The 24,235-nt window shown below is 36.6% G+C and overlaps 2 protein-coding genes across 5 annotated transcripts; one reads left to right on the top strand and one right to left on the bottom strand.

The window, feature by feature from the left end:
* The first annotated feature begins 199 nt into the window (after positions 1-199).
* Positions 200-16,044, top strand: LOC585438 (notchless protein homolog 1). The gene is made up of 13 exons (XM_030992083.1): positions 200-337; positions 711-849; positions 2,261-2,478; positions 3,722-3,801; positions 4,465-4,541; positions 5,081-5,215; positions 5,721-5,876; positions 7,884-8,019; positions 8,520-8,566; positions 9,046-9,248; positions 11,478-11,520; positions 12,201-12,388; positions 14,518-16,044. The coding sequence occupies exons 2-13, from the start codon at positions 718-720 to the stop codon at positions 14,528-14,530; spliced, it is 1,428 nt and encodes a 475-aa protein (XP_030847943.1). The 5' UTR covers positions 200-337; positions 711-717; the 3' UTR covers positions 14,531-16,044.
* Positions 15,907-22,308, bottom strand: LOC100893606 (protein rolling stone). 4 transcript variants are annotated; one of them, XR_974147.2, is made up of 4 exons: positions 22,055-22,308; positions 17,989-18,235; positions 16,661-17,580; positions 15,907-16,588 (listed from the first exon to the last, which is right to left on the bottom strand). XR_974147.2 is itself a non-coding variant. In XM_003728393.3 (3 exons), exons 1-3 carry the CDS (start codon positions 22,124-22,126, stop codon positions 17,072-17,074), a joined length of 828 nt encoding a protein of 275 aa, XP_003728441.1. In that variant the 5' UTR covers positions 22,127-22,308; the 3' UTR covers positions 15,907-17,071. The 4 variants fall into 4 exon arrangements, 1 of the variants encoding a protein (XP_003728441.1); XR_974148.2 differs by having other exon boundaries at positions 15,907-16,516; XR_974149.2 differs by having other exon boundaries at positions 15,907-16,660; positions 17,021-17,580.
* Positions 22,309-24,235: the final 1,927 nt, after the last annotated feature.

The raw sequence follows: 24,235 nt of genomic DNA, 5'->3' as shown, positions 1-24,235 counted from the left end.
ACCTTGAGTTTGTACTTGAACAGTACTTCACTCATTGTTTAATTTCTCATGAGGTTTCTAGGAAGCTTTGCAATTTATCGTTTTTTATTTTTTGCCTAGTTTGTTGCAGAGAGCGCATCGAGGAATTTATTCCAATATGTAATGTGGACGAGTTGTAAGATACCTGATTTTTCTTTTTTTGTTTTCTCTTCTATCCACATGTCTTGTTTATTTTTTCTCTTACGCACGTGGGTTGTCAAATACATGTAGACCTGCGATACCGGCGTACTTTAATACTTTAGTACAGTTAAACCTCGAGTCTTCGACCGACCTCCATTATTACAAGTCCACGGTAAAGGTAAAAACTTCCAAACTTCCTTTCTACTACTTTTTTTCTCGTAGATTCAGCTTCACATAAGTCAGGTATTACCATCAAAAGTAAAGACAAGTCGTCATTAGAGGTAAGCGCCAAAGCGGTCACGTCACCAGCTTTCCCCTTGTCATGCTTGTGGAGCGCCGGAGCCGCCCTATCGCAGGGGAGGTATGATACTGATGATAGTCGTACTACTACTACTAGTGTAAAAAATCTGAGACACTGTCTGTTAATCTTTGCTGGAAGGAAGACTGAAGTTTACAATCATTTGGGAATCGAATTTACTCATGATGCTTGTAATGTCATATTTCTTTAGTATATTAACCACTAGATCTACATGTATTTCATCCAATTACAGGTAGACAATGGAAGAAGGACAGCGAATTCTTGCTCAGTTTGTGAGTGAAAAAGGAGAGGCTGCAGGAGCTCCTTTTGATCTACCTCTAGATGTCTCAACAGAAAAACTACAGTTGATATGCAATGCAATTCTTCAACAGGTTTGTAACAGATCTTTAATAAGATACTGTAGACATACTAGACACACTTGTGTGATATTTGTTTGTGTGTTTTCACTGTGTGAATCAGATAAGTTGTTCAGTTTTATAAAATTTTCTTTGCCCACAGAAAAGATATTGAAACACTAGTGTGATATGCTTTTAACTTGAAATTGAAGGGCATTTAGCTTAAAAAAGAAATTAGTACATGAATAGATCTACATTTACAATTTGAAAGGATAATATTTGTTTGATACTCAGCTTGATACCCCTACATGCTGCTGGTCAGCCACTTTTCAACATTCATGTCAACTCTGGCTCCAGTATTAATCACTTTCAATAAATACATATCATATGAAAAACATATTTCAAAAAAATTGAAAGAAATCAGACAACTAATGAGAAAGTTATGACATTTTTAGTGTGATTAGAAAAAAAAATCTTTCTTTTCAAGACAAAAGGCAACTCTGTTGTATGGTTATGATAACTTTCTTCTTGTAACGTATACATTATTTTTGGGGGTGTAAATTTTGATATTTTACATTTCCTAATTTTTCTAAGGATGCTATTCTCTCAAACATAAATCCAATTTATTGAGGGTAGCATTTTGTTTAACATACCTGTATGACCTAAAATGTCTCTTTCTGTCAAAAGCCTGAAAAGTGATAGTAAGGAGATTTATAAAAATTAAAATCAGAATTTATTGGTAAGCAAACTCATGAAAACACCCCTATTCGTTAGTTTTGCAGGATATATGAAGTTGCAAACATTGAATATAGGATTATGCTTTCAATCAATGAATAGTGAAGGAATTCCATCACAAACATTACTTTTGTTTTAGTTTTTTGCGATCAGTTTTTAAGATATTTCTGCTTTTATTACTCACAACTTATTTTGGGACCGAAGTTCTCATTAAAAAAAATAATGATTTCATATTCAGTGTTACCCAGACAAGAGGACATTGGGACGAATCTAGCTCTCTTAAAGGGCCCGTGACATTGAAATATATGTATTCCTGTTGGTGTGCAGTCCTGCATACATCTCATATTTTGATATGTAAACTTCTGAATTGCTTCCATAGATTTTTAAATAGTTTTTGAAATATTTGTTTTTCAAACTTGTTAAGCTCCAACCCAAAAAACCTTCAGATCTCATTCCCCTTATGACATCATCTGTCAGTCATCAATGAGGCACTTCTTGATCATTTTGAAGCGCAATTTTGTTATGGCTTCAATATTACACCATATCACAGACACTGATAACACGTAGAGCCGTGCATCTCAGGTTTAACATTGTTAAACGATGCCTTTAATGATTTCATACCAACACAAAAAACAAACTGATGAGCTTTTAATGATTTCAAACCCACACAAGAAGAAATACTGTGAAGACTTTTTTATTTTATTCCACACAGGAAGATACAGTACCATATGCATTCTATGTCGATGAGAAGGAGATCACATCCACTCTTTCAGAGAGTCTAAGTAAGGAGGATCAGGAGACAGAGCAAGTGCTCTCAATCGTCTATCAACCTCAGGCTCTGTTTAAAGTAAGAGCAGTCACCCGATGTACAAGCACCATAGAAGGACACGCAGAAGCAGTGATATCAGTAGCATTCAGTCCAGATGGAAGGTAATCCTGGAGACAATTTAACTCTAGCTGCTCTGGGGGGTGTTTCACAAAGATCCTAAGTTGAACTTATCTGTAAGTTGGACTTAACAGTTATGGAAAGCCATTAGCATCCTTGAAAATATTTTGTAAAAGTTATTTTAAAAGGCATAAAATGTGATTCAAATCATTCATATTTTCTAATATCATGGGGGATTTCATGTTCTTGATGTGGAATTTATGAAAAGTCTAAAATACTTGAAATTTTGCTTTTGAATATATTTCAAAATATGGCTACAAATGGCTCTCCATAATATTTAAGTCCAACTAAGAGTTAAGTTTGACTTAGAATCTTTGTGAAACACCTCCCAGGTGGAAATAATGTCCTTTCTTGGATTTTGGAAACTGTTACATTTGAGATAATTCTGTTTTATGGCTTCCTTTCTTTCATTTTTCTCATCTCTTAAAGGCAGTCTGTCCCTTTTGCAGGCTGAAAATACAAAATTGTGTAAATCATATATGGTAAACAAGGGATATTTAATACCAACTAAAACCTCTTAAAAGATTAGAACTGGTAATTGCCTCTTTATTGAATTATATCAACCTTTTGGAATTTTCTTACACGCATTGCCAAAAATATGCCTAGAAGGTAGTCTGATTTTCAGACTTGATAAGTTTAATTTTTTTCATTATAAGAAGTGGGTCATCGATGTGTACAAATGATAATGTACCCTTTACAGCTAATTTTATATATGTTATAGACAAATGTAAAAAAGTCAGTCAGGCAGTCACTCAACAGTGTGTGACAGTAAAGTCTAGAGATTAAACGGTTTCCCTTGCATACCTAGATCACTGCTAACGTTTACATTTCACAGATTGACATACATGACACACTCATGATTCCTGCAAAGGCCTAAAAAATTTGATGTTGGCTGCAAAAAGGGATTCACTACCTTTAAAGTCTTGTTGAGACACAATGTTGTAAACTTTTGAAAAAGAAAAAGAAACCATTTTAGAGTAAACGAATCACAACACTCTTTCAACGTGGCTTGACCTCATCTGACCTTTGTGCCAGTCTGAAGGTATAGAATTCATTTACAAGGATTTTGCTTGGAAAAATGAAGAAAAAAGTTTCTTATATCTTTTTACTCAATTTTTGTTCTCCTCTTAGCATTTTCATCATCTTTGTTTTCTATTGAATGATAAGTATATGAGTGACCGATATATTATTTTGTTATCTTAAAGTGTATGAATATTTTATGTCTAGATATTTGGCAAGTGGCTCTGGAGATACAACTGTCAGGTTCTGGGATGTAACAACTGAAACACCACATCACACCTGTAAAGGTAGGCAGTTAGCATTTTGGTATTTTACACTCGACCATTTTCGTAATGTATCAAAACCTAATGCATACTAATTGGAGAGGATCTTGCAAGATACGTCACAGAATTGCTGGTGACAACTTAAAAATTTAATAACTTTCCTATTTTGAATTGGATATTACTCAAAATTTCACAAATTGTTTCTCTTATTTGTCTGTTTGTATTAAAGCCAAGTAAATGGCAAGTAGATATTCCCTTTAATTCTACATGTAGGTACATGAACATATCTTGTAGGTTATAAAAATGTACTTGTTTAATATCAGTTGTATCTGTCATTGTTACTTTTTATAAGAAGAGTTCAAGAGTCAATGCCAGTGCCAATGCATATTCACTAATGCACTCAATAACATGTATCAATTACCTGATATGCTTGAGTGCTAGTTACTTTAGCAGCTCGGCTACGACCAGGGTAATATGTGTAAAGCGCCATGAGCGTCAGAACCTGACGGATACTGGCGCTATATAAATAACCATATTATTATATTATCTTATGGGTGTATTAGTTCCTGTGCTATACCTGTAGATACACGAGATTGGTTTGGACTTCATTAATAAATCACCTGATTTTCCATGATTTTAGATCACTTCACTTTTCATGGAGAGTGTTTCTGCTTTTATTTCCTATAGGGCATAAGCACTGGGTGCTGTGCATAGCTTGGTCTCCTGATGGTAGACGGCTAGCTTCAGGCTGTAAGAATAGTCAGGTGAGTGCATTCAACGGCTGAAGACAGCACTTACACTATGAATATGACGGACAAAGAAAGCGGACAAAATATACAGTTCCTCATTCTACCCTCAACAATCGCTATGGTAGACAAAGGAACATCCCTTTACTGCTATTATGTAAAAAATGTGTAGAACAGGTGAATATACATGTGACACCTGTTCTACAGATTTTTACATAATAGCAGTGAAGGGATGTTCCTTTGTCTACCATAGCAATTGTTGAGGGTAGAATGAGGAACTGTATATTTTGTCCGCTTTCTTTGTCCGTCATGTTCATAGCGTTAGTAAATTCAACAGAATTTGCTTGCTCAAAATGATATCATTTGCACATCTTTACTACTCAATTGTTAACATGTTGCTTGAGTGATTCTAGCTACTTCAGACCATTTAAGATACATTCTACTTATCAAATTATTGCTTCTTTGTTTAAACCTCTGATGTCAAGGATATTAAATCTATCAATGTTGTGAAGATGATTTTCTTTGTTTATATGATTGTTTTTTTGTTTTGTTTGTAGATCATTGTGTGGAATCCAGAGACAGGTAAACAAGAAGGGAAGGTATTAACGGGACATAAACAATGGATAACATGGTTGGCATGGCAACCATTTCATCTCAATCATGAGTGTAGACATCTTGCATCAGCATCCAAGGTAACTAAACTTTCTTCTTGGTCTTCCTACTAAACCTTGATGCTACAAATATGTTATATCCCTGAAAGCAAAATTTAAGTTGCTTTATTTGTTATTGTTTTCTGGTGCAGTCCTTAGAGTAATGCACACTTTAAGGGATTTTGAATCTCTTGTATAAGGAAAGTTAACCTAATGGATTTAGACCCACATTCAAGGAAACAATTCTGCTTTCTGCCTTCGTGATGAGCATCAAAAGAAGTTATTAATAAATGAATTGTTTGAAAATCTCCATGAAAATTTAAAAGAAGGATCAAAACAACCGGTGCTAACATCACGGTTAACTCTAAAATCCTAGGGAAATGGGAAAAACAACAAAAGAATAAATTGATTTGCATTCTTGTATTAATTTCAGCCATTGTGTATTACTCTTTTTACAGCTGAAATTTTGTCTTGTAGTTGAAAGATAGAAGTAAATTCCATACACATTTTTCAGTTAAGTTTTCCTTTATTATCCCTGATGATACAGGACGGAAATATAAAAATTTGGGATGTTGTTCGAGGTGCTTGCTTACGAACACTGTCCGGTCATCTTCAATCTGTAACGTGCATTCGATGGGGTGGGACTGATCTCATCTATTCAGCCAGTCAAGATAGAACAGTCAAAGTATGGAGAGCTTCGGATGTGAGTATGAATAGATGAACTGTATGAGGTCATAGGTCATTGGCACATTGTATATGCAGAGGTATGAATAGGGTGGATTCACAATTAACAGCGCCCCCACTGGCAAGCCACGACAGGTCAAATTTTCAGCCTCGCGAGTCAACATCTTTCAAACAATGCATCGTGGCAAAACGCTAGCCACCAATCAAAATGACGAAGGTAGTCCAAACAGTGTAAATTGTTTCAATGAGTTGGATTGTTCTGATATCAGCGCACATTTTTATGCCTCTGTTACGAAGTAGCCGGGGGCATTATGTTTGCAAGTTGTCTGTCCGTCCATCCATACGTCTGTACATACCGTTCTTGTGATTGTGTTATCTCAAGAACCGATTGATGGATTCCTGCCAAACTTAGGTCATGTATGTATCTTGCAAAGCCAATGAACTAATTAGATTTTGGGGTCATGGGGTCAAAGATCAAAGGGTCATACATGTAAATGAAAAAAAGTTTGTAATCAAGATATTCTGAGAACCTGTTATTACAATCAAACTTGAATTTTAAAAATTGCTTCTGTTTTGGTTTGTAAAAATCGCTCTTTGACGGAGGCATCATTTTCGACTGCTCGCAGTCGAAGGTCCATCTAGTTATATTCAATTTGGATGTCAAAACTCATCCATCAATTAATTCTGACGGAAAATGTGGCTGTTACAAATGGTTACTTCTTTTTTTTTTTTTGGGGGGGGGGAGGGCCAAAGTATTGCGGATAGGCGTTAACAAAATTATAAAGGACACATTACATGAAGGAACAGTGCACTTCTTATTAATAACGGGTATTTTTCAGATGTAAAAAAGGACACTTTTCAGTAGAAAAGAGGACAGTTAAGTACTTGAACAAAATGGGACATTGTGCCCCCCCCCCTGAATGCCGCCTCTGTAATTGATCGTTTTTTGTATTAACTTTTGCGATACAAAAATAGTAATCAATAGCGATTTGTGAATAAAAAATGTTATTCTTCATTTTTCTGATCCATACCGGTAATCAAATTGAAGTTACATGTAGCCTACATTTATGGCCTTTCAAACCAATCAGGATCACTTCCTATCAACTTTAAATTGATATTACCCGTATCCGTAAAATTAGTTATATATTTTTGATGAACAGGGCCTAAACCTTATACAGTCAAACCTGCTTTAGTGACCACCTGTCTACAAAGACCACCTGTCTACAACCTGTCTACAAAGGCCACATTTGTTGTTTCCCTTGACAATGGTTTCTCATTGAATCATGTACTAAAGGAACCTGTCTACAAAGACCACCTGACCTCAAAGGCCACTTTTTGTGTTTCCCTTTGGTGGGCGCTATCGACAGGTTCGACTGTATCAATTTTAAGATCAATTTCAAGGCTTGATGACACACCCCAAGGCCTGACAGGTTATCTTATGTAGGACATTACAATATCCTTATCATTGGGTGAGTACTATGCTCACTGCTCTACTGCATACATTTCTTTTTCTTCTCTGACATGGTCTCTTATACAGTAGGCTTGCGGGTGCACCATGTGAGAGAGAGGGAGGATTGAGGAATCCTGAAAAGGACTCTCATTAATCTTTCTTGAGGGTTTGTAGTCCTGAAAAGGACTGTTGGTATAGTCCTGAAAAAGACTTGGTTATCTTTCTTAGCTTATAGTTCTAAGGAGAACTATAGCGCTTGGAGACGACGAGTGGCGGGTGTGGCTCGACGTTTCGAACAGGTTGACTATCCGTCATCAGGAGTTCAAGAAAGATTATCGAGAGAAAGAGATCACCGAGACTCCTTTTCACGATTCCTCAATCCTCCCTCTCACATGGTGCACCCGCACGCCTACTGTATATCTACATCACCCTGCAAGCCGACACTTACAAGCAGCATGGTCTCTTATGTAGGACATTACAAGGTCATTTCATTTGTGGTTTCATTCATTGCTTTTTTGATTTTACAGGGTATCTTATGTAGGACATTACAAGGTCATTTCATTTGTGATTTTACAGGGTATCTTATGTAGGACATTACAAGGTCACGGGCATTGGGTGAATACCATGGCTCTGAGTACAGACTATGTGATGAGAACTAGCTGGTTTGATCCTGTGCAAGCTACCATCAATTACCAACGCATCAGCCAATCAGGTTAGTTATTTATGGGACCGTTTAGTCATGATCTTTGGGACAGGTTAGTCATGATCTTTGAGACAGGTTAGCCATGATCTTTGGGACAGGTTAGCTATGATCTTTGGGAACTACCTGCTTGATATTTTGTTAACTTTTACCTTGCTAATTTTCAAATATTTGAACTGCTTTTCCCCAGCTTGTGAACCTCCGACTAAAGTGCAAGTTAATGTAGTTTTAAACGTCTTGGAGGACAGATCACCTTTGTCATTTCTAGTATTTATATCATAGCATTACATTATTCAGTCCTCAAATAGTGATAAAAAATTTCTAATACAAAATATTGTGCTAATACCAACAAAAGTGCTGAAAATGCAGTAAAGCTGCATTATGGTGGCATGGAAGAATGAATGAGATGTGCATGTACTCTATGTAAGAGCATTCTTGATTCTTTCTTATTTGCATGTAGACAATATTTAATCTGAATCATTTGATACATGTTTTTTTTTTTTTTTTTTCAGCTGAAGAACTGTCGAAGATTGCTCAGGATAGATATGATACAGTGAAGGTAAGAAGGCGTCCACATGGCTATTAGTAACTACCAATACCTTTTAAATTCATCGGTCCAAAATAATAAGATTTAACTTGGATAATTTTTGAATATGAGTTATCTGAATACATAATAGGATACCAGTATCTGTCAACTATTCTGATTATTTTGTGTCATTAATTTTAGTGAAATATTAATGCTTGTGCAATATTTTCAACTGGAAAGTTATATGAAGTTAACGTAGTAGAAGTGGTGGTTATTTTACCTGACTGCTATGAAATCATAAATGTTTGTTAGTCAGCAACCATAGGACCGACGGCTTTAGGTCCTCTCCGAGAGACCTGGTAATGAGGATTAATGCCTTACCAATGGGCACTAGTGCATCGCCTTGGTTTCGAACCCGGGTCACCGGATTACGAGAGCACTGCTCTACCAACTGAGCTATCGCGCCTCCTATTTGTCATTCATATTTGTCATTCATTCTTCTACTTTGACAGGGATCTGAACCAGAGCGCTTGGTGACAGGCTCGGATGATTTCACTCTGTTTCTATGGCAACCAGAAAAAGAGAAAACATCTGTTGCTAGGATGACGGGTCATATGCAACTTATTAATGATGTAGCCTTCTCTCCAGACACTAGGCTTGTAGCCAGCGCATCATTTGACAAGTCCATCAAGTTATGGAATGGACACACGGGCAAGTAAGTAGAGTGAAGAATGGAATACTAGTGTTCTTAAAGGGATCGTTTTACAATGTTAAATCTGAGTTACACAGTCCTACATGTTACCAGTGTCTGTGATATGGTGTAATATTGAAGCCCTAAATAAATCGCGCTTCAAAATGATCAAAAAGTGCCTCAAAAAAGTAAAAATCTTTGAGTGACCGGTTTTACCATACTCGTTTTCCCCAATAGACTGTAGTTTCGGTGAACGGTTTTCAAAATTTGTAATTCCAATCATTAATATCTTGATAATCAGACAGGCGATCAGTTTGTAAAAGTCATGGAGTTCCTGACCGACCTAAAGGTTTATAATTATCATTGCAGCATGAGCTAAATCAAGGACTATTTCTAAAGGATCTAAGAAAAAGTTACCGGATTCCTTTAAAGTGGAAATCCAACCTTGATAGAAAATTACTCTTGGAGGAAAGCAGATAAATCAGAGAAGTAGACTGGTGAAAGTTTGAATGAATTCTGACGAAGCATGAGAAAATTATGAATTTTGTAATCACCTAAGGTATCGGTATTGGTAATGTCTCTGTGATGAGGTGGCGGACAACTTTCCTATCTGTTCCAACACACAATATGACTCAAAATTCAATTTGTCAAAATGTGTGACTCTGGAGGGGCTTTTCTATTTAGAGGACCTTTATCCCTATTTTAACTGGGCTATTTCAGACCAGGTTTTTACTGGGGGGGGGGGGGGGGGTTAATTTGACCCCCCCCCCCCCCCCCCCCCCCTAAGATCCCCCCTAAGATCTCGGCCGTTTCACTGCTGATCGCGGCGAAAATTTGCATACATGTCAAGTGAAGTGTATAGAATACTCTGGTAATTTCAATTTTTCGAAAAAATTGCTCATTTGCATATTTATGGTAATTTATGCAAATAAGGTCATAAAATTCACATTTTTGACCATAAATCATACATTATTCATATTTGAGTATTCTTTTTCACTACATATATTTGTTAGACCATTTGGAATAATAATACAACACAAAAAATTGGAAGAGCCAGGTTATTCCTTATGTTATCTCTTGTTTTGATAATTTCTTGTGTATTTCATTGTTTTTTTAACTTATGTATTTTATTGTTTTTGTTGTTTTATTTCATTTATAACTACAATTCAACTATTTCGACTTCAAAACAAACACCTAAACTTTAAAGAAGACTAAATAACCAATGTTTTATCTCTTTTTAAGAAAAATGACATTTCCATATGTTTTGTACACAAATCACAAAAATGAGCGATTTTCGGGCCGACATGCGAAGACAAACGGTCACGTGACTTTGTAACTATACGTCCGATTTTCGAAAAAATTGTTTTAAAAGATGCGTAAGACTCAAAAGAAAAAAGTCATGAAAGAAAAATTGTATATCTGCAGCAGTTTCGGAGTAGTCGCGAAATTTCTACAGGGGGGGGGGGGTCAAATTGACCCCCCCCCCCCAGTTAACGTAGGGTTAATGTTATCCATTACGTATTTTGAGTAGTGCCCCAAGGGAGAAGGCTTTTAGGAGAAAAACAGAAATTCAAGATATGTTTGTACACATTAAACAGGAGAGTTATCTGCATCTACGTCTCAATCCTTTGACCAAACTGCCAATTTGAGTTTCGCATAGACTTGGTGATCTCATATTTCAAGCATTCATAAATTTTGTATCATAGTCTGATTTATTTCAAACTTTTGCCATTCTGTTCCTCTTATTTTTCTGCTTTCATACAAAAGAACTTCATACATGGTTGGATTGCCCTTTAGACTAAAGAAGCATTCAGAATTATTCCGAACAATATACTATGAACCCATGTGAAAGAAAATTGCAAGATTTAACATGGTTAAAGAAGTACAGCCAGTTGAAAAGGAAGCACTGTCTGTGTTTGAGTGAAAAAAAACCTTGAAACAAGCAACATCCCTTTGAAAAGTAGGAGTTAATTTTTGAATTCTCTCATTCCCATACGCTCAAGAAAGGGCATCCACTTGTGTAGGCAATGTGAACCATTGTGATGAATGTGTAGTGTGTAGTGTAAATCAAAGATCTGACTTGTTTTGAAAGGCTTCTTAGAAACAGGTATTAAAGATTAATCCAGAATATATATTATGAAATTTGGTCAGTTAGGACACAGAGTCGTTAATTATAAATACATTTTCATAGAAATCGAAGAGTTCTTATGTTTCTAGTATGACTGATAATGAACATTGTGCTTATCCTGCTAGGTTTATCACTACTCTGAGAGGACATGTCAGTAAAGTTTATCAGGTAAGAATATAATGTATCAGTGAAGGTTGGTTCATATATGAAGTGGCAGACCTTGGTTTTTGTCTTGCCTACCTAGCAATAAGCGAGACATAGGCGCTGCTTTTTTGGTGACGGCGGTGGCGTAAACATCATCATTCCATGGCCAAGACTCAAAGGAGGGGGTGGGGGGGGGGGGGGGGTAGAACGGACCCCCCTGTGCAAATGTTTATTCATATTCTGACTGGGCTTTTTTAGAGTAAGTTTTAACTGGTGGAAGGGGAGAGGGAGGGGGTGGGGCGGGATCAATTGAGCCCCCCCCCCCCCTTCGATTTCAACTTTGGAAGGTCCCAAAAATGGGAAAATTTGCACGGATATTGACACGTATAATAAAGAGTAACACAGCGTTTTTTATTTTCAGGAAAAAAACAAGGTATGAAGGTATATCTTTAAAAAATCTGGTTCTGAAGATGAAAAGAGATCTAAATGAAATTTGTTGTTTCATTGATAGTTTGTTTGTTTGTTTGTGTGTAAAGATATCCTGGTCATCTGAAGGTCGTTCAGTATGCAGTGGTAGCTCTGATTGTACTCTTAATGTATTTGTTAAGATCAATAAGATGAAATCATTGAAATGAGATCAAATTCAGTAGTAATTGAAATTGTTTAATTAAAAATGTATTGTTTTTGTCTTTTGGTGTGTAAAGGTGTCGTGGTCATCTGACAGTCGTTTACTATGCAGTGGGAGCTCTGATAGTACTCTTAAAGTATGGGATGTGAAGACCAATAAGATGAGCGGAGATCTGCCCGGTCATGCTGACGAGGTCTACGCTGTGGATTGGAGTCCCGATGGGCAGAGGGTCGCTAGTGGAGGAAAGGACAAAGTACTCAAGATGTAAGTAGGATTAGGTCAAAAGGAAAAGAAGACGTGTTGAGTAGATGAGCACAAAAAGAATAATAATAATAATAATAATAATACATTTATAGAGCGCAGAAACTATCCAACATTAAGTTTATATTCTACTGCGCTACAAGAGCTCCTGATATGCTTAGATTTACAGTCAATTAAAAAGATGTGTTTTCAGTTTCGATTTAAAGACATTTACAGATGGTGATTTCCTGACTTTAAATGGCAAGTTGTTCCAGAGTTTTGGGGCTGCACAAGCAAATGCTCGATCGCCTAGCGTTATTTTTGTTTTGATAGATGGGATCTGCGGCATCAAAGTATACATGACTAGTAGATGTACATTTCAAGAACTAACATTTTTTAACTTTGACCCTTCTTTGATTAGTCGTAGTCGAGTGGTTTAAACACTTGACTTGAAATTCAAAGGTCGTGGTTCGATCCCCGACACAGCACTTATGTCCTCTGGCAAGGCATTAATCTTCATTTGCCACACTCGACCCAGGTGAGGTAAATGGGTACCTGGCAGGAATTAATTCCTTGAAATGCTGGAGCGCTGTAATGGCAGCTAGGCTAAAGCTGGGGTAATAATAAATGCGTCTTGGAATAGAACTTCTAGATAGAAGGCGCTAGAGAAATGCCTATTATTATTATTATTACTGTACATCTACACCACATTTTAGTCTTAATATTGTCATCAACTGTGATCGAATTTAACTTCTCTGTTTATCTCTTATCCTTCCGAAAAACTTAGAAATTAAAACATGTTTTCACCATATCATTTGTTTGGAGCCACAAGGCAAAAGGGAATTACATCTGTTAAAGATGAAGTTGAGTTCTGGTCATGTGATTGCATTGTGAAAGAAACGGTGTGGAACCGACCAGAAGAGGTTGATCATCTAGCATATAAGAATTTGTGTGTATTGTAAGGTTCTGGAATCATCAAAATGATAAGAAATTTGGCCAAGTCTTGGTAAAGTTACAAACACTTGCACAGAAAGATGTATATGGGACTACACGAACACGTGGCGTAAAAAGCCGGCCCCCCCCCCCCCCCCGATTTTTACGATGTTACATGCATATTTAGAATATGAAGGCATTTGAAGAGCCATGCTTTTCATGGAACATGTCTTATCTGATGTTCTTCCACACTAATAATAAGAATGATAATGCTCACAAATTATTTTTCACCTCTTCCCAGAACTCAACCTTCTCTTTAAAAGAATAGAATCAGAACATAAGAAAATCAAACAATACTAGTGCTTAATTTTTTTAATTTAATAATGTTCTATACTTGATGCTGAATATCATATTGATTATGGTATATATGCGGTAAATGCAATTTACAATTTTGTTAAAAACGAATGTCTACAGAAATTTCTCATTTAGGATATTTACAATTGTTTTATGTTCTCTTTGAATTTAGTAATATTAGGGCTGTATTATCTTAAATGGAGAGCACATGGCAGTTTATGTGTTCTCGATATGATTCAATTCAATTCAATTTATTTATGTTTCCAACAAAACATAACAAATCAATTATAAACATTTACAACAATTTAGGAGTACAAAATGGAAACAGAGGGGTCCACAAAAAAGCAATGCTTGTACAAGTGTAAACCCCTCAAATGATTACTTGTATGTACACAATGGGGAGTGAATGAATGCTAAGACCATGGCTATGACTATAACTATAGCTTAAAAACAAAAACAAATTGATCACAATTTTATATCAATGATAACTGTGAACTAGAGAGACAAAAGTTTGTAATTTTTGTGATCGATTGGAGGACTTGTGTTCATTCTGGATCAATCAAAACTCTTTAAAACTAAAAATAGGGCCCGTATATCACTCTAATATACCCCTTTTTCATTACTACTTATAATGACTTTCCTCAAACACAAGACATTAATATGATTTCTATAATTATTATCATTAGATACCTGCAGTATGTTATAAACATTATTCCATTTTCTAGCTCAGCTGTTGGTATTTCTTTTAAATACCTCCAATTCAAAGGATTCAAAACAAACTTTGCAATACATTCAACATTTGGTCATTAGTTTAGATGAAAAGTTTCCCTTTTCCCTAAGTGAAGTATTCAATGTTTTATTTACAGATGGAGAAGATAACGTCAGCTAGAAAGAGCAAGTTCTGTGATACTTGAGTCATTCCATCTTTGATAGGACTGACACAGAGTGCTCAGTATTTATCACCAAGGAAGGGAGTGAACATGCTAGAGAGAGAAAGAGGCTGGCTACCCCCGCTTCAAAATCAGTCGGTGTGTTTGACCAGGAAAGATCTGTCTAGTAGATTCATGGTGATCAACAATGATCAGTGCTTTCCCTTCAGTCTAGAGAAGATTTCTAGACAGTTTAGTGGATATAAATAGTAAAGGAGAGATAGCCTGGTGAGTTCATCATGTTATAGATACATCAGGAGTGTTCCCTCATTAAATGTTAAAGTGATATCCGACGTTGCATTGAAATAATGCAAAATCAGAAAAGGGCATAAAAGTTGACAGTTAAAACTTAAATATTTCTCCAGGAATGACAATAATCAAGACCAGTTTTCTAGCATTTGTGCTTCATCCATTTTGCCAATACTATTATGATTATGACGGTAAAGGAGAGCCAAGAAACACAATATTTTAACACACTTACAAAACTTGAATCAAATTATTAGTTGAACATTTGATACCAAACTCTGGGAAGTAAGAGAATAAATTTGCATTTACCAAATCCATGTTCAGGATGGCGGAATGGTTGCTTCCCTGCTGTCCAGTTTATATTACCAATATATGTTTCTGTTTGTACAATATCATTTCACTGTTCTTTTTTTTAAAACAGTAATCTACTAAATTATTCATACCCTTACCAAGTTTTTCTAAATTTTTAAGTTTCTTTGTAAAAATGAGATTTCCTTGATTTCTTTTAATGAGAATGTGACATACTAAAGTTTACATCAAAAAGTAGTCATCCTGTCCATCTTCCGTCCTTGAGATATGCAAAACAAAAATAAAACATCAAATTGACAGGGGTTATGAATAATTTAGTTGTTAACTGCATATCTAGTGTCATGATGACCCAAAAAGAAGTATGAAATATATGCTTAAAAGTGTATTTCTTTATATTATTAAATCTTACCCTATAGCTGTTGTAAAGCATGTAATCAATGATATACATGTAGTTACCCTGTTCACATAGAAGTAGGTATCAAAGTCCAGCTATTTATTTCACAATATCTATTGATTATTACTATTTCTTATGAAGCACTTTACCGGTTTTAATGTAACCGACCAAAGCGCTTATAGTATTATTATTACCCTGATCACTGGATTCAATTACAATCCTGAACTTTAAAGTGCATACTCTACACTCTACTTTGAGAAACAAGTAATTTCCAAAGGAGACAAAAAGTCTGTCTAAATAAGTGCCACTAACTTACAATTTATGGATATATAACTAATCATTAAAAAATAAAGAAATAACAAGTCACATGCAACTTCTTTGCTGTAAACCAGTGGAATTTGTTACTTATTACATGCATTTTTTTAAAATGTATTATTTCTCGGGAACTTGCATGTTTCAATTTTTTTAGAATAGATGTAGTGAAATTAAAGAGAGTAGGTAACACACAAAAAAAAGGTTTTTAAAAGATACTTGTCAAGAAAGTTTATGATCTCCTGAATTTGAAACTTCAATGATGCTTTTTCACCCATGTAACAATGTCAGGTAATATAATCTATATTTGAAGTAATAAATTATCATCATTTATTGGCAGTATTATTATTCTGAATAGTTCTCTTTATGTATATACACTTGCCCTAAGCTAAATGTAAGGAAAAATGGCATGGGAAATATTCTAAGGAGAAAAAATATTGGAAGAGAAAGAGATAGAGAGGGGTGGTTATCAATGAGAGAGAGAATGGGGATATCAGAGAAACAGAGAGAAAGAGAGAGAGAGAGAGAGAAAGAAAAAAGGTGGGGTGTCAGGAAGAAAGAAGGGCCAGGTTCAAAGCTATATCAAGAAATGTTCATGATTTGAATAACGTATAAAAGAAAAAAGGTTATTCTAAACCATTTTTTAGAATATGGTGAAATGAAATGTTATATGTCCTATATCCCACTAAATAAGTCCTACCATCATCAGTCGCTCTTTTACTTCTAGATGATCTCACAGTTACACACCTATATCCCACTAAATAAATCTCACCATCACCGGTCAATCTTTTACTTCTAGATGATCTCACAGTTAGGCACCTATATCCCACTAAATAAGTCCCACCATCACCAGTCGCTCTTTTACTTCTAGATGATCTCACAGTTCCACACCTATATCCCACTAAATAAGTCCCACCATCACCGGTCAATCTTTTACTTCTAGATGATCTCACAGTTCCACACCTATATCCCACTAAATAAGCCCCACCATCACCAGTCGCTCTTTTACTTCTAGATGATCTCACATTTACACACCTATATCCCACTAAATAAGTCCCATCATCACCAGTCGCTCTTTTACTTCTAGATGATCTCACAGTTACACACCTATATCCCACTAAATAAGTCCCACCATCACCGGTCAATCTTTTACTTCTAGATGATCTCACAGTTAGGCACCTATCACATACAGGCCTTATCAGTCTAGGAATTATTAGTACAGAGTGAAAGTCAAGAATATGAAGTAACCATAGCCAATTCTGTTAAAGGTATGATTTCAGGTGATCGAACCCTTTCAGAACAGTTACAATCGTCAGCCATCTTGTTCCTCAACATCTTCAATCCTACAAACATCCACTGAAACACCACTGCGCCTACAGTCTCCCCGACGATGACTAGCCCCACGGTCCTGGCATGGTTGAAGTCCAATATGCCATAGATATATGGACGTCCATACGGGTCTGTTCCGCCAGATGCCCAGTAGATTGCTGCAAAGGTCAGATAAACACACCCATATACTAAGGGATAGACTACATGTAAGAAACGAATGGGTATGGCCGTCACCATGAGATCTATGAATAGGATGACGGCAGGTAGTGCATGTACGTTGATGTTCTCGGCTAGTTTGTAGGTAGGTAGATCAACGCCGACGGTTGGCCAGAAGGATACGAGGATGAGGAAGGAGATGTTGATACATATGCTGAAGAGACACCATTGTAGTCTGTACAGGATAGGAGGCTCTGAATAAAAACAAAGACAGAGAAACATATGTATTACAAGATACACTTTTTTTCTTCTCATGTGGATCAGAAATTAACAGAACAAAAACGTTCTACGTACTCGAGACGTGAGGTCAAATCATCTTTATCTTTTAGTGGTGTTGTTGACTGTTGCCTTGACTGTACATGGTTTGGATAATAATTTTAGTTGCAGCCATGATTTATACAATATAGATGAAAATCGATAGTTTATGAAAATTTAGCTGACAATTACTATATTACATAATATACCACAAAATAGTAAACTGCTATCTGGTTGAACAGTCTTTGTTTTTTAGGGGGCGGGGGGGGGGGGGGGGGGGTAAGGGAAGGAGAATTAAACATGGTTGAGACATATGCCTGCATGTTGCATTGCTGAGCAAATCTTACCATCATTGTAATCGTTGAGATACATGCCATACCAGTGGTAGTAGGCATAGTCGCCTACAGCATTCAGGAAGGCAACAATCACATAGAATGTGGTGAGGATAAGAGTCCAGTCAGATAGATAGATGAAGATCTTTAATCCAATCACTCCCGCGATGGCTGTAGACAGATGAATCACTAAAAACACAACGAAGTAAGCCGCTACTAGCAGACGATACACCACAAATGACAACTTGGCGTGGGAACCACACTGTGTGGATATGAATTTGAAACCATCATTGAGATATTGATTAAGGTGATTAATCTTACAATAAGTTTGAAGCCAATGCAGTTGTTGGGTCACAATTCCTTGTTTCGAATATCGATTTGAAAACGGGGATATCAACTCGAAATGCTATAAAAAGAAACAATGTCGTAGTTAAATAAACCACTCAGTTATACATTACATTATACATGTAGATACACTGCGATTAAAAAGCATAAAATGTAGTGTCAAAAAGGTTCATTTAATGGTCCCTTTTCAGCCCGATAAATCGGACAAATAATAAGACTCCGATCTCACCCCGTCAATCTCTTTCCTCTATCTTTCTTACTAACTTACTATACCCTCTTTTCTTTATGCTCTTTCTTTCCTCACCTTTCGTCTCCCCCTCTCTCCCCCTCTCTCTCTCTGTCACCCTCCCTCTCTCTCTATTTCTCCCCTCTCTCTCTACCTCTCCCTCTCTATCTCTCTCCCTCTCTCTCTCTATTTCTGCCCCCTTCTCTCTCTCTCTCTCCCTCTCTCTCTCATTCTCTTCCTCCACCACCCTTCCTCTCCCTCCTATCTCTCTCCCTCTCTCCCGCCCCCTCTCTCTCTCTCTCCCTCTATCTCTCTCTCTCCCCCTCTCTCTATCTCACCCTCCCTCTCCCTACCTATCTCTCTCCCTATCTCTCTCTTCCTTTCTCCAGCCCCCCTCCCCCTCTCTCACCCTCCCTCTTCCCCTCCCTCTTCCCTCCTCTCTCCTCCTCTCTCTCTCTATCTCAACCTCCCCTATCTCCTTATCTCTCTCTCTCTCTCTCTCTCTCTCTCTCTCTATATATATATATATATCTCTGTATCACTTAAACCACTGGTGGCCAACCCGCGGCCCGCGAGCTCTTCTGGTGCGGCCCGCGGAGCAGTGAAAAAATACTTCATAAATGAAATGCAGCCACATATAGCAGCGATAAAGTAGGGTAAAACATTTACACGCAGCTATCTCTAATATTTCCATAATTTGATTTCATCTTTCACAACGCATTGACTCGTTACTTGGTGATACACTGACTCCTCAAATTCCCTCTCATTACATTATATTAACGACATTAATACCCGCATTAATATCACTCGCCGTGTTAAAATCAATTTCTAATTTCCGCACGCAACTGTTGTGATACACTGACTCCTCAAATTCCCTCTCATTATATTATATTAATGACATTAATACCCGCATTAATATCACTCGCCGTGTAAATTTCATTTTGTAATTTCCGCACGCAGTAACAACTGTTGTGAATCGAGAAATAATGTTTGAAATGCCATACTTGTTTTCAAACTTACAACTCTTTTCTCCCGCCGTACAATTTTCTCATGAATCTTAATCGTAAACTTTATAGTCAGTCCCCTTCCCTCTACACCGCGTTCAATTAGATGTACAGTGTACAAGTAATACATTTAGGATATTCTTTCTGCTGTGTCCTTGATTTTGATTGAAATAACAACCAACATGGCAACGACCTCGAGACCTGCGAAGAAAAGGAGAGTTTCTGATGAAGGCAGAAACTTTAAATCAGATTGGTCTCTAAAGTATTTCTTCATAGAAGAGAAAGGTGGACCACTTTACCTCATTTTCACCAGAGTATGTAATGGAGGTTAACAACATAATAGAAAAGTGCAAGCCACAGAAATCACACTAAATATAAGCCTGATTTGTGTTTCTCACTGATCTTGTTGTTTGCTTGTTTGTTTTTGCAGAATTTCAGGTGTGTACACGTATTGCATGAGTGTGTGTGTGGGGGAGGGGGAGACTAGCTACGGCCCGCCAAGTTATGCCAATCGTTAGCTGTGGCCCGCGAGCTTTAAAAGGTTGGCCATCCGTGACTTAAACTTACTCTCTGTCAATCGGTCTTTATCTTCTTTTTTATTTTTTCTTATTTTTTAAAAAAAAACTTACACTTTCTTCACCATGAATTTATAATATCAAGACGATTCTCATGATATTTCGCATATTTCATTATGTCCAACAACCTCTTCATAGTATATTGTAAACACTCTTTCAATTCCACGTTTTTTTAACACATACATTCATACAAATCTTGCATTGTTTGTCTTTTTTTTTTTTTTTTTTTCTTTAACTAGAAACTTTGTCAAGAAAACACCCTCTTTATTCCAAATCTCTCAAAATGTCTAGCGTATCCATAAACAAGTAATTGAATCAAACACATTTTTATAAAGAAATTCTTCTATTTCAAAACTGCATTTCAATAGAGAAGCAATAACATCAACATGTAAATTGGGTTAAATGCGCAGGCATCATCATATGTAATTCTTTTTTTCAAAGAAAGGACTTATTTGTCCTTTCTTTGAAAAAAAGAATTACATTTGAAATTTGATCTATAATGTAAAATACATGTAGTGTTTACAAAAAGTAAACAATGTACAGTGAACAGTAACTATTCTACTATGCAAAACAAAGTATAAGGGACCGGCTATATGCGTGATACTTGGTAGGTCTGGGTCGGTATCGTGGGCATCGATCTTGATCTACTGAAGACCTAAAGACCGGCAGGCGCAGGCGGCGGCCGGTAGTCTCGCCAATTGGCATTATCCCCCCTTTTCCCCCGGTCTGGCCCTGGAGGCTAGGCTAGAAATTACCCCTAAACGCGTATACCGGCGAGTACAGCAGGATTTTGAAAAAGTACCCCTTTTCTCGAAAATGGCCCAAAATGGACGTTTTGAACCACTTAATGCGGCACCGCGCGGACCATGTAGGGACAATCTTTAAAAAAAATTTTTTTAAAAACACCCCTTTTTACGCCTTTTCTTGGTCACGCATGCTTACAGTATTTAAATTTTACTGAGACCCCCGGGAAAATAATGTTCCATTATTGAAAACGTGGATTCTGATGTAAAATATAATGCTCAAAAAAATGACACTAGTTGATTTTTTTTTCTCATGAAATGTGCCCAAAGTGCCGAAATTTAGGTTTTAAGGGGCAACCATTGTTTCTTTGCATTTTCAGGACAAATGTTTTCGCCAAAAATTTTCGGTTGATGTAGAAAACCGATCACTTTGAAAAACAGAATAAATATGCTAATGGTTAAGACCAACAGAAGACCACATGGGCCCGGAAGTTGCTCTAAAAGGTTCCAAACGATCACCTACTCACGACAGTCAAGAGGGCTGCTTAAAACCATTTTCGGAGGTAATGGGAGCACAGTAAATCTGTATTTCCGTATGATACATTGTGGATATGCAGCTATGATGGTTAAATAGTTATGTCTCAGATACCGAAAAAGCTGATTTATTTTTCATCTCATTTCATTTCATCTACATGGTAACCCAAAAAGGTCAAGTTACATAATATTTCAACAAAGCAATGATTAAAACATATTTACCAAATGTTAAATCATTGTTATGTTGAAATATTATGTAACTTGACCTTTTTGGGTAACCATGTAGATGAAATGAAATGAGATGAAAAATAAATAAGCTTTTTCAGTATCTGAGACATAACTATTTAACCATCACAGTTGCATATCCACAATGTATCACAAAAACACTTTCAAACCTTTGCTCCCAGAGATTGGTCACGGGACCTACAGGCTGGTCTCTAACTAAAATGGAGCCAACAAATAGAAAGAGCTAGTTAAAATTTGTCCCGTTCAATACACCATTTATGACAATAAATCAAACATTAAGAGTAGGCCTAATCATTGAATCCCAAGGAAATATGTTTGTTTTACACTAGCGAAAGTAATAATTAAGAGGGCTCATTTATACAATCGATAGATGCATGGAAATGAAGTGAGAACCAAATATATATTTACCAATGGTCTGACTATGCTGCTCGGATATCTAGTGTCAAAATCACAGGCGGAACATGTATCTGCGTCACACATCTTGATAAATGTCTGATAGAGATGTTCGAATGTTAATATCCTGCCACAATTTTGAAAACACTTTTGATGTGGACGATAAAACCGGGCAATGGGAACTTCCCGTTTTGACGGAAAAAACCAAAGCAGTAATTGATGTATGTACCAAAACTGAATGAGAAAGGCGTTGTATGTATGGAAATAATGTATCATACGAAAAGTACTATCCAGAAATAACATATACAAGGCTACCAGGATAAATATGGGCTAAATACCGTCACCTGACTTTGTGCTGGTAATCGGCGTATCAGGTTCTTAAGGTTATTCACTTTTTTTTTGTGACGACGCATAATTATACACATTATGACTGTAGATCCGTTCTCATTTACCGAAGCGAGTCTATTCATTGAAGGACAACAATCACCTTTATATAACTGTCCTTAGATAATATAATAATAATAATAATAACTTTTATTATTAAAACTATTTTTATTGAAGGACAACAATCACCTTTATATAACTGTCCTTAGATAATATAATAATAATAATAACTTTTATTTACCCAGGGTAGCCACTTCAGTTATGAAACTGTTCTTCCAGCGGGCACTGCATAACATAATATGTTATTACTACCCTTCTCCAATCTAATATGCTGAGCGCCTAGCTAGAAGGCAGAAGGTCCCATTGTTATAAGTCTTTGGTATGACTCGGCCGGGGTTCGAACCCACGACCTCCCGTTCATGAGGCGGGCGCTCTAACGACTGAGCCACCATGCCCATATCCCTAGATCGAGTATCTCTACACTCATTATATCTAAAAACAACAACTAACCCTTTGGCTAGACAACTACCCCTAGGACATTTGCTACCAATAACACAAGTATCCCGTATCCCTATACAAACTAATTAATTAATAATAATTATATTTGCTTATATAGCGCCTAACACTTACTTTATCAGAAGTCTCGAAGCGCTCTACAATAATGCAGCATAATTACCCTGGCTTTAGCAGTGCAGCTGTTACGCGCGCTGCGTTTCAAGGAATAAATTCCTACCAGGTACCCATTTACTTCACCTGGGTGGAGTGTGGCAAATGTAGATCAATGTCTTACCCTCTAGGATAAATAACCCTAGGATAAATACCCCTGTGAAAATTAACTAGTTACCCCTATAGGACAAACAACCCTATAACAAAATTACCCTAGGACAATTACCCCCGAGAACAAGTATCCTTAGGGCAGATACCCCTTAGATAAACTACACCAGGACAACAACCCCAGGACAACTAACCCTAAATGACAATCAATTCTCTCCTGATATATACCATTGGTACAGTTAACATTATTGCTAATACGAGGGAAATCACCTCGGGGTGCAGTATTTCGTAGGAGTCCTTACCTGTCCGATGGTAAATTCAACGAATAAAGGCGGCGTTTAAGGTATTACAAAGTTTTGGTAAATTTTGAAAAATGGGTGGATAATGATTCTTTACAATTTTGATATATTTGGATGCCCCTGTGGATGTATTAAATGCACTAGAAATATTAGTCCCTAAAACACTTCAGCTTTCAAGAAAAATTAAATATAACCATTCACCGGTGCTCCCGGTAAATTTTGATAAATTTCAAATAGCTCCTACGGCCGTACAATGGTCGCTGCGACTATGGAAATCTCAGAATATGTAGTTGTGCTATCTAATTTCCGAACGGGAATAGCTAATTGGTCGATTTTAGTCAAGATACATTGTTTCATAGCTTAATTAATAGCTTGACCTTGAGAGGGAGCTATACAACATAAAGTGTTTATTATTTACAATTTCATAAATTTAGAGTCGATTTTGACTTCGACAACGATCACTGAATATTGTAGGATCGCATATGCTTCCAATATGTTCATTTGAACCGAATTCATGACCCCATACCAAAACTTTGTATCACCTTTAAAGCTAGTCAGAGGATCTTCGAAACAAAAATCAGTTGGTAGTAGCTAATTTGGAAGCATTTACCCGTAAGAAGCAATTCATTGCCATATTTGATAGCACTTTACTGGTTTTATGAATAAAATCCAACACATGAAATCGAAATAGGACCAATGATTCATTTACCTGGGATGGGGGCTACATTTGAAAAAAAAG

This window comes from Strongylocentrotus purpuratus, unplaced genomic scaffold (assembly GCF_000002235.5).
Source record: "Strongylocentrotus purpuratus isolate Spur 01 unplaced genomic scaffold, Spur_5.0 spur5_scaffold_2, whole genome shotgun sequence".
NCBI classification, from domain to species: Eukaryota; Metazoa; Echinodermata; class Echinoidea; order Camarodonta; family Strongylocentrotidae; genus Strongylocentrotus; species Strongylocentrotus purpuratus.
This window is presented reverse-complemented; position numbering and strand designations above follow the sequence as displayed.

Coding starts and splice junctions, on each gene's coding strand:
- LOC585438 (XM_030992083.1), top strand. CDS start 718: ATGGAAGAAGGACAGCGAATTCTTGCTCAGTTTGTGAGTGAAAAAGGA. Junction 5,877..7,883: donor AAGTATGGAGAGCTTCGGAT/GTGAGTATGAAT, acceptor GTGATTTTACAG/GGTATCTTATGTAGGACATT. Junction 8,567..9,045: donor ATAGATATGATACAGTGAAG/GTAAGAAGGCGT, acceptor CTACTTTGACAG/GGATCTGAACCAGAGCGCTT.
- LOC100893606 (XM_003728393.3), bottom strand. CDS start 22,126: ATGTGTGACGCAGATACATGTTCCGCCTGTGATTTTGACACTAGATAT. Junction 18,236..22,054: donor GCAGCATAGTCAGACCATTG/GTAAATATATAT, acceptor ATATCCACACAG/TGTGGTTCCCACGCCAAGTT. Junction 17,581..17,988: donor TCTCAACGATTACAATGATG/GTAAGATTTGCT, acceptor GTTTTTATTCAG/AGCCTCCTATCCTGTACAGA.